Here is a 17,860-nt window from a genome sequence, read left to right on the forward strand (position 1 = left end):
TTGGTCAAGTGGTTTTGGCCTGGTACTTAGGTGTTTACTCCATCCTAAGGTATCAGGTTCGATTCTCCTTGTCAAAAATTCTTGAGGCCATCTCACCCCAAGCTTAAGCGTGTGAAATAGCCATTGGAGGGGCTTTAGGGATTAGTCCGATGTGCGAGCAAGTTGGCCCAGGACACCCTGCAATACAAAAAATAAAATAAAATAATTCGGTGGCAACCGTGAAATTACAAATAATTTGATGCCTAGTTTTGAAACATTATTGAAAGAGATGGTGTGCCGTGTTGTCCAATTAGTTTTTGGTCCATGCATACTTATGAGAGGCTGAGATGAGATGGAATGTCTCAACTACTTTGACGAAGATGAAGACTACGGAGTCTGTTACGAATGGTATTGCTGAAAGGTTATGAGTTCTAGAACAAAAATTACGAAACACACTAAAATATTATTCATGAATCATAAAATATGTACATATGATACACACTTTTAAGAGGTATATACTGTAGACTTTCCCACTGATATTATCAATTTTATGACTATTCTGCTTTGGGAATTCGCCTTGAGAATGTGAGATTGAGCGATTTGTCAAGCATTACTCTGAAGAAATAGCAGTATGATGTGGTAAGCTGTGTGACCCTATTTAAACAGAAGCAGCAAACGCCATTCAATCGCTAGTATTCTATTAAGCACTTTAATAGAAACACTTTAATTTGCCAAGTCATATTTCTCTGGGCAGGGACCGATGGACTACTTTCAACATTTACTCATGAGGTCAATTATATGGGTAGCGGTGATCATGTTGGCTGTACTAGAAAATGGATGCAATGGGTGTTTGGAAAAAGAAAGAATCGCTCTCTTGCAACTCAAACATTCCATCAACTTCCCAGATGGCACTTCGTTGCCATCTTGGGAGGAAGACGATAGCATGAACTGTTGCCATTGGGAACGTGTTGAGTGTAATTTCACTACGCGTCGAGTTATCAAACTTGAACTTGGTGACACAAGATATTTGAGATCAGGGGATGATTATTGGCATCTAAATGCCTCTATTCTTCTCCCTTTTGAATCACTCCGAAGCCTAAACTTGACTCGAAACCAATTGCGTAGTTTCGTTGGGAATGAAGGTATGGCTTCTGACATATTTTACATAATGAAATGAAACCTAACCTCAAAATTCAATTTTTCTTTTTCTTTTTCCTTCAGTCAATTCCAAAAGTGATTTTACATATATATATCTAGACATCAATAATCGGTTGTGAAGTTTGTGATGAATTTCATAATAAAATTCTATGCAGCATAAATTCACAGAATTTGAAGCTACATAATTAATCATGTGCTTGTGTTTGTCTAGTAGAGAAGTAAAACCAATTAGTTTTGTGTAATATTTTTCATTCTGAAAACAAGTATAATTAAACTTACAATGAATAAATTAACAAATCGACTCATAGATTGTTTGCGTCGGGATAGTCAATTGCGAAAACAATTGTGCTAAAACTTATTTGTATGACCGAATTGTTTGTGATGGAGAATTTTGACTACGAATCTATTGTGCAATTTAGGTCAAAGAATCGAATAACCACCTCGATTGTTTGGCTATTATATATCTCCGAGAGGCATGTTGGTCTCTACTTGGTTCCAATGTCATTAATTACCTCTAAACAAGCATTATGTACTCTTAAAGTGACATAAATATTCCTTGATTAAATAATTTTTTCCACTATTGGTGATATTTTTATTCTTCTATGACATTCATTATTTTTTGTCACAAATGTAGGCACGTCGAGCATTAAGTTGTTCAAACTTGAATTGTAAAAACAGAGTGGCTTCTAAAAGTATATATGCATGTACATATACGTATAAATATGTGGGGAGAATTCAAGGGATAAAACAATTGACACAAATTTTGATACAATAATAATCGGACCCGTTCAATTATTTGCTTAAAACATGTCCGTAGGAGTTTCTATAAAAGATCAACTCATTCGAATATCGGTATCTAGTTTTTAACCTGTCAAATTTGGGGACAAATACAGATCAAGAGCCTTTACCGATATCCGAATGAGTTGATCTTTTACGAAAACTCTAAAAAAAATATGTTTTAAACAAAGTGAACGGCTCAAAAAATTAAGTTTATTATTTTCAAAGTCTATTGCAGGACAGACTATTACTAAATATGACTCAACTATCCATCCATTGCCATTTGCGTTTAATTAATAAATCAATAAGTTAAATCTTCCATTTTTCTCGCAGGTATAGGAATTTTGTCAAATTTCAGTAACTTGGAGGAGCTTGACCTTAGCTATAATTATTATCTTGATAGTAGCATTCTACTGTCTTTGAATACGCTTTCAAACCTGAAGCTTCTACGTCTGGCTCAGAACGACTTGAATGATTCAATTTATGTTGAAGATAAGTTTAAAATGTATAATTTGTTGTGAAACCCAAACCATAAGTCACAACACAATGTTTTTCTCCTGAAAAATGCTTTGGATACCGATGTGCCGATTAACGTAAATATATAAGTGCACCTATCCGATATGGGTGAGTTGCGTATGCATCAAATCGGTCAGAACACATATGCAAAAGGATCTGAGTCCAAGCATCTGTCTCCTGTTCCTTTTTTTTTTCTTGTTTCATAGATAATTTATTGTTGTCCTCGTTGAAGCGTTACGTAGTTTTTCATTTGAAAGTAGAATTTGATTGTTTGTTTGAATAAGCTAGACTTGAGCCGACATGCGGTTGCCAGACTCAACGGTGTGAAATTGAAACTTTTCAAGAGTTTGCACAATAAAGTATGATTTCTAAAAACTTTTCAATTGTGTTTTTTCACCAAAATGAAATCAGATTATTTATGGAAATGAGCTAAACTCCAAGTAAGACAAGTAGTCTCAAAAACAAATTCCGTAGATTTACAAATCTGAAACTTGATTAACACTTCTTTTGTTTCGCGCGGAGAACTCTTTTTAGAGAAGAATTTTTTCCGGAGAAAACGGTAACGTTCTCTGAACTTTTTGAATTTTCAACTCAATTGGACTAAGTTTCTTCTGAAATATTCATCCAGAATCAAATATTCTTGAAATTTAACTGTGTAGACTTTCTTTGACGTGACGGGTTTTGATGGAATTCGATTTGTGAATGTTGACATGCAGTGTATAGTTTACTGGAAAATCATATAATTTGGTCATTTTATTATATTAGAGATTGTCCTTGTCAAACAAACAATAGAAAATGTTTTCCCTAATTAGGCATAAATAAAATTTTGAAACAACATAAATAAGTTGTTAAGGGGCAAAAAGTACAAATTGGCCTCTTTTTTTTTATAGAGAGGGTGACGGTCTATACATATAGGTAGTAGGTATTACACCCTAGCTAATTATTGAAGGGTTCAGATTAAAACATAATCATCTAAAGGCTTAAAACATGGGTGCATGGGTGCATTCGGTGTTTGTTAACTCTCTTTTTTATCCGGGATATGAAATATGGGGATTCGTTATATTCCCATGAATGAGGATTCAAAGTTCCCACTCTTAACCCAATTCATACTTTGTTCACATTGTACACGAAAAATGTCATTATCAATTACGTAAATGACATCCACCTACTTGTATCCCCATAGAATTTGTAATATTCTGAAATTTTTAAATAAATAAAAAATTCTGTAATATTATTTCAATATTCATTTTCTTATTATCCAGCTTTAATTAATTACTATGCATTTAAATTCATTTCTTGTATGTTAATAGTTTGCGTAAATATTTCTTTTAAACTTACGAGATATTTTCTTTCGTAAACTGAGATCGCGGTTGGACTCAAAATATTTTTGTTAGTCTATGAAAATATTATAAAATTCTTCTGAAATCGAAAATTAGACTGTCAAACACCACAGGGTTCGTTTCCGCGACTACAAGAAATAATTCCTTTCACTAATTAATTCCTACTTGCACACAGCAGTTGCACCAGCACCTTCTATTTTAACCCCCACCGACAGTTTTTTTTTTTTTTTAAAAAAAAACCAATACAACTCGCGTGCGCACTCGCGCGCGCACACACATATATATTGGGGCGGTTCCAGGGATACCTAAAAAATATTTAAAAATGAATGTCACATTTCTATTAGCATGTTCATTATCTTTTAACTGTTTTCATGATTTTGGAAATTTTGTATAGTAAAACTAATTGATATCTATCAAACAAGATCCACATTACATATATATTTTGAGTTTCATATAAAAGGTAGACCCATAAAAAAGACAATACAAAGTGATCCCACCACACCCTTATCCCCACGCCAATTACTCCCGCCCCTGACATCCCATGTCCACCCCACTCACCCACATTTATTCCTTCGCCTATATATACATATATGCACCCATATCACCACCACTTCCCACACACAACACTTAAAATCAAGATATTCTTAAAAAGTTAATTGTTGTTACGATCTATTAACTGTTTCTTTTATTGTTACTCGACATGTTATTACTGGTATTGTATGAATTAATGGGTTAGGGTATTTATTGAGTGAATCTCATCACTCATGGTACGGAGCATCCTGGCCCCGCACCGGCCAGATTTCATTTGTAGATAAATTAGTGTGCCCCGTAAGCCGTAGCAGACAAGTATCTTCCAGGAGAGGCACCAGAGGTGAAAACAAGGCCAGTATTGCTTGAGATTCGTAACAAGACTAGAGTCGGCTCTGTAACGCCCCGATTTTTGAAAATAAAATCGGAGGTTTTAAATATTGATTTCTAAAAATTTATTGAATTAAAAATCAAAATCCAAACCGGATAATTCACCCTAAAGTTTCGTCTATTACAAATAATCGTAGAAATACTGAAAATAGTCTTTGTGGTAATAAACTAAACAAAATAACAGAGCCATCTTCTAAGTTTGATACGGATCCCAAGCATATTCTGGCTCAGCTCCCACCGCTGGGTTCTCTTCAGCATAAAACTGTTCACCTTCGGGATTTGGTGTCTCTTCTTGATTATCTGCAAAATCTGGCACGGAAGCCAGGCAATCCGTACCTGAGTGAACAAGTTCACCCCGAAGTATAATCCAACCCAATTACCCCTCTTACTTTACAGATAGCAAGCAGCAGGATAAATATAGTACGAAGGAGTAAAACAGAGATTTCCCACATAAATTGATTTATTACTATCCATTATTCCTTTGTGTGATCTAAGATCCCTCCGCGAGATCTTTTCTCCCCAACCGCTAGCCATGCTCGGTCCCATGAGATCACTTCCCTTTGCTGTCGCAAATACACCTAAGTTATGTACCGAGTATGCATCCCAATAACTATAACAAGGGAAAAGCTTATCATGCCTGAATCACAACTAGGGTTCGCCTATCTTATATACCACCTCACAAATCACTTCACAATCATCACTGGACACCCGCCAGTCTATCAATTTATCACTGGACACCCGCCAGTTTTATTTTCATCAATTTATCATTGGTGTTTTATCACTGGACACCCGCCAGTTTTATCTCATCACAAATCTCAACATCACGCCTGCAGGCAATCTAGAAATAAAACTTTTCAATTCATCCATTATCTAGCATCGTCTAGGTGAATTCTACTCGCATACCACCCCATGTCTCTAGGGTCCAATCTAGCACTCAAATCAAGTATCGATGCAATATACAACAAATCAATAATAATTAAAACAATTAATAGACAATGTAATCACGCAACTTATTATGAACGGGCCGTTGCCCTTAATCTTGTATGGTCACAATGTTAATAGTAAAGTAAGAGTTTTTAAAAGAAATTAAAAGAAAATTTTTTTGGGCTCTTATTAATTAATTCTAAGATAATAGATTGATTAAAAACTAATAAAATACATTAATTAGATAAAAATATTGAAATGTTTATCATGACCTAAATAAGAGTCCTAAAGGTCCTACGCAACCAGCGGAGTGTCAAAAGTTGGGTTCGGAGGGTCACGGGATTTATTTAAATAAAGACGTTAAATAAAGTGGCCGAAAGTGAAGTAAATAGATAATAAATAATTTACAAATTAAAATATGTTACGGTTAACAAAATTGCATCTTCAGAATATAGAGAGTCGAAATAAAATTATTCGGGCATTTATAATAACGTTTATAAGGTCGCAAAGAATTTTTGATCGGAAACACTATAGAAATAACAATAAATAGTAAATTAAATAAAAAATATATCAATTTAACAAGATATCATCTTTGAGATGCAAGAAGTCTAGGAAAAATTAGTTTAGGTGTTAAAACGTTGTTTGGAAGGTCGCAAGGATTTTTCGTTTGTAAACTTTGATAGATAACTAACAAATAATTTAATAAATAGATAATTAAATAAAAAAATATGATCTTAATAAGTTATGATCTTTAGAGTGTGAAAAGTCTAGAAAAAATAGTTCGGTGGTCAAAAACGATGTTCGGAAGGTCGAAAAGTCGGTTCGAACCAAAACAGCACTTACCGCAAGGTCTGACCATTTGACCTTGCGTCTGGGACCTCAGCCTCTAACTCCTCTCTGGTTCTTGCGGGCCGAACCTTGCGGCCGCAATGTTTCGCCCAGATTCGGTTTTTTTGTTGTTTCGCTACGGTTTCGATGCATGGGACCACGAGGGCTATTGGGTTAAGCATAAAAACACTTAGTATACTTAGAGAAGTGGTTGGAAGGGATTATAATACCTTGGTTCGGGCCGAATTGATTTTAAAACGAAACTTGGAATTTTGGGGAAGACGACTTCGGTTTTGGCGATCGAGGGACCTTAGGCTCGAATTGAATGATGCTTGGGGTTGAGGGAAGTGATTGGAGTGATCAATTCGGGTCTCGGTATGTCGTGGCTATGAAACCCACTTTTCTCTCTCGTTCTTTCTCTCTCTAGAACTCCATGGATTGGAGCTTCTTTTTCTCCGAATTCTCTCTCTCTTCTGGACTGGTGGGGCGTGGGGAATTTTGTGGTATGCCCTAGGGTCGGAATAATGAGGTATATATATAGGAGAATTTTTAAGGAAGTTGATGAAATTGAGTTTGAAAAGGATTCTAACTCTAGGGCTTGAGATGGACGAAAAATAGGATTAGAGAGGAAGTGGAGGTTGAGTAGGAGAGGGAGAGATGGAAGGAATTTCGTAATAATGCATGCATGCAATTAAAAGAAATTAAAAAAGGATAATTAGAATAGGATAATTATAATAGGAAAATTCTTATTTGTATTTATCTTAAAAAAAAATTAATTTCCTTATTAATAACACTAATTAAATGTAAATTTTATTAATAAAATTTTCGGGTTGTTGCAGGCTCTGACATTGTTTTCAATAAAATGTAGATTTTTGTATTATTTTGAAAGTGTAAAATTTTATATAAAGACAAATAGGGGACTAGAAGTTTGTAAAATATTGGGTATTTTAAAGTTTATTTAAGAAAAAGCCAGGTCGTTACAGAATTACCCAAATATAATTTCCGCTTGACCTAAAAAAAGAAGAAGAAAGAAAGAATTACCCAGACATACCACATATAATTAATCTCCCCTTCAAAAAAAATGTATTATTTTGGCCTCTGACAAACAAGCCATTAAGGTTAACCAATAAATGCCCTCCCATGCGGAGGCCAAATAAGAAGATTTTTCTTTTAGTTATATTAGTTTCTTTTTTCTTTTCTCTTTGCTTTGGGGTCTCCTAACATGATTAAGAAATTTGTACTTAAAATCATGTATTTCTCTTGCAGGTATTGGAATTTTGTCAAATTTGACTAATTTGGAGGAGCTTGATCTTAGCGGGAATTATCTTGGAAATGGCATTCTACCTTCTTTGAATAACTTTTCAAACCTGAAGAATCTAAATTTGGCTGATACCAATTTGAATGGGTCAATTTATGTTAAAGGTAAGTTTATTTATTTATTTAATTTTCAATCGATAGGGTTACGATTTTGTAGATAGAACAAAAGAAATGAAAAAAATACATCAAATAGGGCGCATCCATCCCCTTGAAGAGAGGAAAAAAGTCACACCGGAGGCCTAAACTCCCACGTAGAAAAGACAAGACCTCTCACTAGTTTTTGAGCGATACTATGGGGAACCCCATTACCATTCCTCCTGACATAGGAAGCTCTGCACCAGAAAACCCATCTAGAAGTTGTAAGATATCCGCTACAATCACACCAACCCCCTGATGGTCTTCCTCACGCCTTTGCACCAACTGTACCAAATGTTGCGAATCCCCTTCAACAAGAATTGCATTCAGCCCAAGCTCCCTTGCAAACAGAAGCCCATCCCTTGCTGCCATTGCCTCCACCACAAACGAATCAGTCAAATGTTGCCTCCCAATTGCCCTTGCTGCAACGAATTTCCCATTCCAGCCGCGAATGACCATTCCCATACCATATCGCCCCCCTGTGCTTATTCATGCCACCATCGAAATTGAGTTTGTAACACCCATATCTTGGTCGCAACCACACTGAACGAGTCATGCGTTTGGTCCTGTCAAATCCCATCCTCACGTCGACCTCTCTCATCTTGCATGGCAAAGAATTCTACTGCATCTCTGATTGCTGCTTGCACTACTACAAAATGACATAAAGATCACGATCTAAAAACTAATAAGATTTCACTTTTCGTAAAAACATAATAAAATATTATGGATTGTAGTTTTAATCTCAATTATACAAAAAAACTGAGATGAATTTTTTTTTTAATCTCAATAATCTAAAAAGTAAGACTATAACTTAAAGAATATATCTCGTTTTCGAAAAACTGAGATTGTATGTAAAAGAATATATCTCGTTTTAGAAAGACTGAGATTGTTACTTAAATATTTTGGCTCTCGCTTAGTAAAACTGTGATTGCTTACTTAAAGATCTCACATTTCAAAAAAGTGTGATTGTAAGTGTAATAACCATTAAAAAAGAAAATGCCATGCCCAAGGCTCGAACGCACGACTTACAGCTAGCACGCACAACATACGCTCACAATTTTTTGACTGTTGCTCTCTTAGGATATTAAATATATATACTATTTCTGACTGTTGCTTAATGAATCAAAGCAACCACATACGGTAGTTATTTTCTGCACAATAATTAAGGTATAATGCTAATAACACAAACAAAACCTACATATATCACACACAGATTTTTTTGGGGCCCACTACGGGTCTCACAAAAATGATCCGAGCTGTTCATTAAATATAAAACATTTTTTCAAGGCCTCTGCAAAAAATTAGTTTAATCCGATACCTATAAGTGCTCGATCCAATCATTTATCTTTTTATTATCCTAAAATCCGAATGAAAAGTTAGATAATTGGATCGAGTTTCTATAGATATTGAATTGAGCTGATTTTTTGCGAAGACCCTTGAAAAAATGTTTTACATTTAATGAACAATTTGGATTATTTGTGTGGGACCCATAATGGGCCCCACAAAAAATTTGTGCATGATGTGTGGGTTTTCTCTATGTGAATAGCACAGTTCATAATTAAGCGTCCTCATATCACACATTGTACGAATAAGTTCTAAACTTAATCAATTGGTTATATTTTAATAATGGTCGATCTGAACCATTAGAATTTCATGTCTCACTAATTCCAGTATCGTCACCAAAATCAAAGATCATCGGATATCGGCAATCGCCTGATTGAACTATATTTGATGCATCTCGATGCATTAAAGTATTATATTGCAATACCTGACCCCCACTTGAGTCTTTTTCTTCGATCCGAACAGTCCATTGATCTTTTACATATTATGAAGTAAATCATTCCTGTGAAAATGAAATTAATCGGGTATCGCTTCTCACTTGATCGGACGGAAAAAATCCATTTTGTTAGTGACATTGTGTCTTGATTTAAGGAAGCTTTATAAACCTGATTGAGACCAATTTTTTCAAGAATGATATAATTAACAAAGAAAACAAAAGCAATGGTTTGGATCATCGTAATTATGTCACAATCGAATGACTAATGTATGTTCATGTAGAGCACAAAACTTAGTTTGTTGACAACTATATTGTACATATAGAATTTAAAGGTCATTACCAACTCAAATTTTACGGTGGTTGATCCCAACCGTTAGGATTTCACGTCTTATTGATTCCAGCATTGTCACCAAAATTAGAGATCATTGGATATGAGCAATCACTTGATATGACCACATTTGATGCATTCTGAGTAGATTGCAAGACCCAACTTTGACCAGAGTTTCCATTTTTCAATCCATGCCATCTATCTTTTACATATTACGGAGTTCATCATCTATATCAAAAATGAAGTTGATCGGGGATCGTTACATATTTGATCGGACGATAACTATCATCCAAAAAATAAATTGAGTCCCAATCAATTTATGATTGGGACAATGTTTTTTTACAATAATGATTTAATCAATTAGCACAACAAAATCAGCGGTATTGATTGTTAAAATAGTTTTGTCTAATTGAGATATGCAAAATACTAACATTGAATATTATTAGAAGATATATATAACATATAATATTAGTAGATAATGTGCTCGAAAACTACAAAATTGAAAGCAGTTTCTAAACCCAATTGCAAGCAGCTTCTACATCGATCATGGCGATAATGGTTCTGTTTCCCCCCAATTCCCCCCACACCCCCCCCCCCCCGCCCCCCACCCCCCCCCCCCCCCCCACACCCAATTTTTTCGATCATGGCGGTACGACTAACAAAAACCATTATGGAGAAACCCATCTCCTTCAACTCTCTCAGTCTCAACCGTTCTGCAAAAGCCCTAGAAACGATTTATGCGGCGGCTCCTTCTCCTCTCGCTCTCATCTTTTCCTTATTAATTTGCCTTCATCGATCGTGTGACAGCGCCTCCACTAAGTTCTTCAATTACCCTCGGTGAGTACTCCTTTTCCTCTTCAGAAATTACATCTGTTTCCCTGGAGTTCTAGAGTTTTTAAGAGTTGCGATTGGCAAACCGTATCAGGCCTATCAAAATGGTCATTAAAGACTGCTTCATTCCGGCTTAGCCATATTCTTCAAAATGTAACACACTCCAGTCCAGAAACTCTTTGCGTCCTCTCTATCCTTCCACCGTTCTAACGTACAAATCCACCAATCAATCAGAGATTCTCCAGAAATTGATCTCATATCTAACCGGAAAGGAGAAATATACCAGACCATTTGAGCAAAATCGCGCCTGACCAATAAATCAACAATAGACTCCTTCTCCACTTTACACAAAGGGCACAGAATATCAGAGGTTAACCTATGTTTATGGAGAGTCTCCTTGGCTGGCACGATATCTCTGAGCGATTTTCATATAAAAGGGAAAATGATGGCCAATGACGTGTTTTAATAATTAATACCCGTCAAAGATATTTTCAGCATTAACAAATATTTTTAGCATATCCTTGGCGAGTATTAATTATCAAAACACGTCCTGAGCCGTCACTTTTTCCATATAAAATGCTGAACCTTCACTTTTGTCAGAAGCGACCATACACCATTCCACACTTTCTTCATTTGTTGTCTGTTGCTACTTTCACCCACAGCCCTTCTAGGCTTCTACCCAAACATCCATTTCTTTGAAGCAGCATAGCCGATTCATTCCCTGATTTGACGGTATAATTCCCATTGGCCAAAAAATGCCAAATAATCTTGTCATCTACTGGATATTTCAGCAGGGGAATGGAAAGAATTAGCTGGCTCTCCTCCGCGCTGAAAACCTCCTTGACCAGATCTTCCTTCAAAACTGGACTTTCCTCCCTCTCCCCTCTTCTTTAACACTAGCCGGAGCTGTGGGTTCATATTTTGGGAGCCATTGGTCCCTATCAATAACCACCCTATCCCCCGTTCCGATCCTCCATCACGCGCACAAACCCACATTAATAACCTTTCTCCCCTCCAATATGCTTCTCCAAGTCCAAGATGGATTCGAACCCGCTCTTGCCATAAGAAAAGAGTACTAGGCCTGAGAATTCTGTGTAGAAGACAACGCCCTCCTCCAGCAGCCGCCACCCTTGCTTAGCCAAAAGAGCCAGGTCAAAGCAGCGAAGGTCCCGAAAGTCAAGACCACCACCTCCTTTTTTTTCCTTACACAATTTATGCAGAAGCTTAACGCAAACATAATATGGTTTGGCAACATTAAAGCAACCGATTTTAATAGTACCTCTTTCCCAGCTTGGTTCAAAAAATTCTCGTTCCATCCTTCCAGAATGATCCGCAATCTGTCCTTGAGAAATGAGAAAACATTGTACCTAGAACCCCCAATCTCCGTAGGTAACCCCAGGTAATTACCCAAGCTAACATCACTCCGAATGGCCATAATCTTGACTCAAACGGTTTCTCTCAGTAATAGGAGTGTTCTTACTGAAAAAACAAACGGAATTGCTAAAATTAAGCAGCTGACCCGATGCCTTGCAGTATTTCTGAAGAATATCAAGAACGTTCCTCACCTCCTTCCCACTATCCCTGTTGAAAACCAAAGTATCGTCTGCAAAAACTAGGTGGCTAACCGACGGCTACCTTGGGCAAACCTTGACTCCATGGATCTTGCCGGACTTCTCAGCTTCTTGAATCAACCCGGAAAGCCCCTCACCACAAATCAAGAACAACGACAATGGATCGCCTTGCCGAATGCCCCGAGAAGGCCTAATATATCCCTTTGCTTCCCCATTAATAATAACTGAATAAGAGACAGAGGATACACACTCCATAATCCATCAAACCCATCTCTGATCAAACCCCATTTTCAGCATAATCTTTAACAGTGTAGACTTTCTTTGACGCGACGGATTTTGATGGAATTCTATTTGTGAATGTTAACATAGTATATAGTTTATTGGAAAACCACATAATTTGGTCATTTTATTATATTAGAGATTTTCCTTGTCAGTTAAACATTAGAAAATGTTTTCCCTAATTAGACATAAATAAGTACTTTTTTTGAAACGACATAAATAAGTAGTCAAGGTGCTAAAGGTGCAAATTAGTCTTTTTTTATAGAAAGGGTGATGGTCTATATGTACAGGTAGTAGGTATTACACACTAATTAATGAAGGGTTCAGATTAAAACTTAATCATCTAATGGCTTAAAACATGGATGCATTACGTGTTTGTTATCTTCTTTATCGGGGATATGAAATCTGGGGATTCATTATATTCCCTTGAATGAGGATTCAATCTTCCCACTTTTACCCCCAATTCATACTTTGTCCACGGTCTACAATTAACCTATATTAACAAAAATGACATTATTCTACAGGAAAAATGTCATTATCAATTACATAAATGACATCCACCTACTTGTATCCCCATAGAATTACCCAAACATATTTTCAGGTTGACCTAAAAAAAGAAAAAAGAAAGAAAGAATTACCCAAACATACCATGTATAATTAATCCCCCCATCAAAAAAATGTACAAACAATCCGTTAAGGTTAAACCATTAATAAATGCCCTCCCATGTGGAGGCCGAATAAGAAGATTTTTCTTTTAGTTATACTACTTTCTTTTTTCTTTTCTCTTTGCTTTGGGGTCTTCTAACATGATTAAAAAATTTGTGCTGACTGCGATACGTATCGAAATCATGTGTTTCTCTCCCAGGTATTGGAATTTTGTTAAATTTGACTAATTTGGAGGAGCTTGATCTCAGCCAGAATAATCTTGGTAATGGCATTCTACCGTCTTTGAATAACTTTTCAAACCTGAAGAATCTAAATTTGGCTCGTACCAATTTGAATGGGTCAATTAATGTTAAAGGTAAGTTTACTGCACCTGTCCAATATGGGTGAGTTGCGTGTGTATGCTTTGAATAGCTCAAAACACATATGTATAAGTATCTGAATCCAAGCATCTGTCTCCTACTCCTTTTTTTCTGTATTCATATACTCCATAATATATTATCGTCCTCGTTAAAGTGTTACGTAGTTTTTCATTTTAATGCAGAATTTGATGGCTTGAACAACTTGAAGGAGCTCGACTTGAGCATTAATGCGATTGCCAGTATCAATGCTCTCAATGGTATGGAATTGAAACTTTTCAAGTGTTCGCACAATAAAATGTGATTTCTAAAAACTTTTCAATTGTTTTTTTTTTTTTCAGCCAAAATGAAATCAGATTATATATGGAAATAAGCTAAACTCCTTACAAGACAAGTAGTCTAAAAAAGAAACTCAGTAGATATACTAATCCAAATCCAAATCCAAAATAAAAGGGGCGTTAATCTAGTTTTGGATGAAAAGAACATTTTCCGGAGAAAACGGTAACATTCTTTGAACTTTCTTGAATTTTCAACTCAATTATACTAAATATTTCAGAAATATTTATCCAGAATCAAAATATTATTGAAATTTAACAATTTAGAGTTTCTTTGACGCAACAGGTGTTTTGATGGAATTCGATTTGTGAAGATTGACAAACTATATAGTTTATTGGAAAACCATATAATTTGGTCATTTCTGCTATGAGTTCTTAAACTTATTTGTAATTTTCAAGCTGAAAAATAATAAACTTACTAAAATAATTTTTTGCAATATGGATCTTATTTGATAGATCCCAATGAGATCTTTTGAACGGTGCAAAAAAAAGATAAAAAATTTATTTTCATAAATACATTATTTTTAATTAAGTTTGAAAATTGTAAATAAATACTTATTTTTTAAGAACCATTTGTGAAACAGGAGTGATTTTCCTTGTGAACCAACCAATATAAAATGTTTTCATATCACAATCCAATTAACAACAAAAAACGTTTTGTTTTCTAGAAAAATATTTCCAAATAAATCTACTACTACTATTTTGCACAGGTTCACAAGAAGAATCAGGAATATTGACAAAGTTAGAGGTCCTTGATCTGAGTAGTAATGAAGCCCTCAATAATAGTGTTTGGTCATTTTTGGGAGGGCTTTCATCAATCAAGACATTGGATTTGACTTACAATAGAGGCTTGCGCGGAGCTGTTCACAATAAGGGTACCTCTTATATGAAATTTCCTTTATAACATTATTAGTAGCCTTCCTCTCTCATAATTCTTACAGATTTCTTCCATGCTTTTATTCAACCACTTAATACAGACTTGAGAAACCTCAACAACATTGAAACTTTGCTCATGGATGGTGTTGTACTCAACGACGTTCTTCCGTACATTAGAGTCATGACTTCAATTCAAGTGTTGTCCTTAAGATCTTGTGACAGCAAGCGTATTTCTTCGATCGAAGGTATAACTCTTAGCCCTTGTTCAGTTGTGGGTTTGAAAAAAAATTTCCAAACTCAAATCCACCCATTACGTATATTTTATCATTACTTTCATTATCTACTCTCCCTCCCACAAATAGATAAAGAAGAAAGATATTGCCGATCATTATCTGTGTTGTCTTTCAAATATATGTCAAGCTAAGATTTTCAATGTGTTTTGTTTCATGTGTTTTAAGGGTTGTGCGAGTTGAAGAAGCTCCGAGAGCTTGATGTCACAGAGAGTGGTTTTGGGGACACCTTACCATGGTGCCTGGCGAACTTGACATCCCTCCGACTACTGGATATCACTTCCAATCATTTTACTGGAAACATTGCACGGTCTCCTCTTATCAATCTGACATCCCTCGAATACCTTGCAATTTCAAATAATGACTTTGAAGTTCCAATCTCATTCAAGTCATTTTTTAACCATTCCAAACTCGTGTTCATTGAGAGCTTGAACAACACATTGTTGGAAGAGGAGGACATTCTTGCCACATCCCCAAGTTTTCAACTAATCGGACTTTGTTTGTCAAATTCTGAACATAGTCATATTACCCATTCATTTCCTCCCTTTCTCTACTATCAACATGACCTTCTACTGGTTAAGCTCTCTCATTTCACAGGTAAGTTTCCATATTGGTTGTTGGACAACAATACAAGAATGGAAACACTTTTCCTATCAAACAATTCATTCGGCGGACCATTATTGTTGCCTTCGCGTCATATAAGAAATCTTATTTTACTGGATATCTCTAACAATTATCTTGAAGGCTTCCTTCCTTACAAAATAGCCGGTCCTTTCCCAAGTTTAGAAATCTTCTACTTGTCTAGAAACAACTTTGAAGGCAACATTCCCTCTTCATTCGGGGATATGACTACTCTAAAAATACTAGATTTATCCAATAACAATCTATCTGGAGAAATACCGGTTCATTTGGCCAAAGGTTGCCGCCTCTTGAAATTCTTGAGTCTATCAAACAACTTCTTGAAAGGCCCAGTACTACCCCAGCAAAACAATTTGACCGTATTGGAATTCTTATATTCTGCCAACAATGCCTTCACAGAAATTCCGCCTAACTTGCCTTGGAGCAGTTTGATGTGTTTGGATGTTAGTTCTAATCAATTGGAAGGAAAGATTCCAGCTGGGTCCATTGGGAATAATACATCGTTAACTTTCCTAGCCATGGCCGGTAATCATCTTGAAGGTTCTATTCCAATTGAATTTTGTCAACTGAAAGACCTCGAATTGTTAGATCTTTCAGAAAATAATATCACCGGGGCTGTACCATCTTGCTTTAGTTCATCAACTATCCTCAATATTCGGTTGTCCAAAAATAGGCTAGATGGACCTTTTCCAATGGCCTTAAAAAATTGCAGTACCAATTTAATGGAGCTTGATCTCTCTTATAACCAATTCAGTGGTAATATTCCAACTTGGATAGGCAGCGTTTCCTTCCTTACAGTTCTTCTCTTGCAAAATAATAATTTTGAAGGCAACATCCCAAAGGAGTTATGCAACGTTTCCTGGTTAAGCATGATTGATCTTTCTTCCAATAATCTCTTTGGCAGCATTCCCCCTTGTATTAGTGAAATCGAATTCAACGGAATAAATATCGGGCGTTTAATCCAGGTATTCCCCCGTGATGATTCAGCACAAACATTCACATTATTGTTGCATGATCAGGGGATGGAGTTAGCCAAAGGTCAAAAAGATCGAGAAGGGTATTTTGGTATAGTGACTACAGGACAAGAGGCAAAGTTTACAACAAAGGGAATTTCCTTAATCTACACGGGAATCGTTCTACAGCTTTTCTCAGGAATCAATCTCTCTCACAACAGATTGACTGGCCCCATACCACCTGAGATTGGAAACCTTAGCCATATCAAAGTGTTGAACTTGTCCCACAATAACTTCATCGGTACAATCCCTGTGACATTTTCAAACATGAAAGGCATAGAAAGCTTGGATCTTTCCTACAACCACCTGAATGGGCAAATCCCCTCTCAGCTTATAGAGCTATATTCCTTGGAAGTTTTCAATCTATCCTACAATGACTTGAGTGGAAGGATGCCTCCAAGAGTAAAACAATTCGGAACTTTTGACTTGAGTAGCTACGTTGGAAATCCACTTCTTTGCGGAGAACCACTGCCAAAGTGCAATGCAACTGATTCACCTCCATTGACGCCAAGAGCAGCTGTCAATGATACAGAAGAAGATTCTGGTTTCATGGACATGAATGTGTTTTATATGAGCTTTGCAGGTTCTTACGTAACTGTGGTCTTGGCAATTGTGGCGATTTTGTTGATAAATCCATATTGGCGAAGGGCATGGTTTCATCTTGTCGAGGTTTCCATCACCTCTTGCTACTATTTCGTTGTGGACAATCTCGTGGGGCACGGGCGTGGTTTTCTTTGGAAATAAGCAGCCATCTCTATCTCTCTCTCAGCATGTAGTGTGGTTAATGTATTCTACACAGTTTCATTTGGATTGTGGTTTGTACGGAATAAATCGTTCTAGCTTTGTGACGTACTTGACTTCGCGTTCTTGAGTTCTTAATTTGACGGGTTGTTCAAGGTGCAGAAGGCTTATTTTATGTTTTTTCAAAATTCTATAGAAATATTCAATGAATCTCAGGGTTCGTAATTTATGCCCTGCAGATCAAACTGTTTTGATCGAAACTAATA

At 36.1% G+C, this 17,860-nt stretch overlaps 1 protein-coding gene across 2 annotated transcripts; it reads left to right on the plus strand.

Annotated features, from left to right (window-relative positions):
- The first annotated feature begins 594 nt into the window (after positions 1–594).
- On the plus strand, positions 595–17,639 carry LOC131299516 (cuscuta receptor 1-like). Of its 2 annotated transcripts, XM_058325106.1 has the most exons (7): positions 595–1,121; positions 7,707–7,862; positions 13,544–13,699; positions 13,886–13,960; positions 14,746–14,910; positions 15,013–15,156; positions 15,370–17,639. In XM_058325106.1, the coding sequence occupies exons 1-7, from the start codon at positions 740–742 to the stop codon at positions 17,595–17,597; spliced, it is 3,306 nt and encodes a 1,101-aa protein (XP_058181089.1). In that variant the 5' UTR covers positions 595–739; the 3' UTR covers positions 17,598–17,639. The 2 variants fall into 2 exon arrangements, with proteins under 2 accessions (XP_058181089.1, XP_058181093.1); XM_058325110.1 differs by lacking the exons at positions 7,707–7,862; positions 13,544–13,699; positions 13,886–13,960 and having other exon boundaries at positions 598–1,121.
- Positions 17,640–17,860: the final 221 nt, after the last annotated feature.

Source organism: Rhododendron vialii, chromosome 1a (assembly GCF_030253575.1).
Source record: "Rhododendron vialii isolate Sample 1 chromosome 1a, ASM3025357v1".
Lineage (NCBI taxonomy): Eukaryota > Viridiplantae > Streptophyta > Magnoliopsida > Ericales > Ericaceae > Rhododendron > Rhododendron vialii.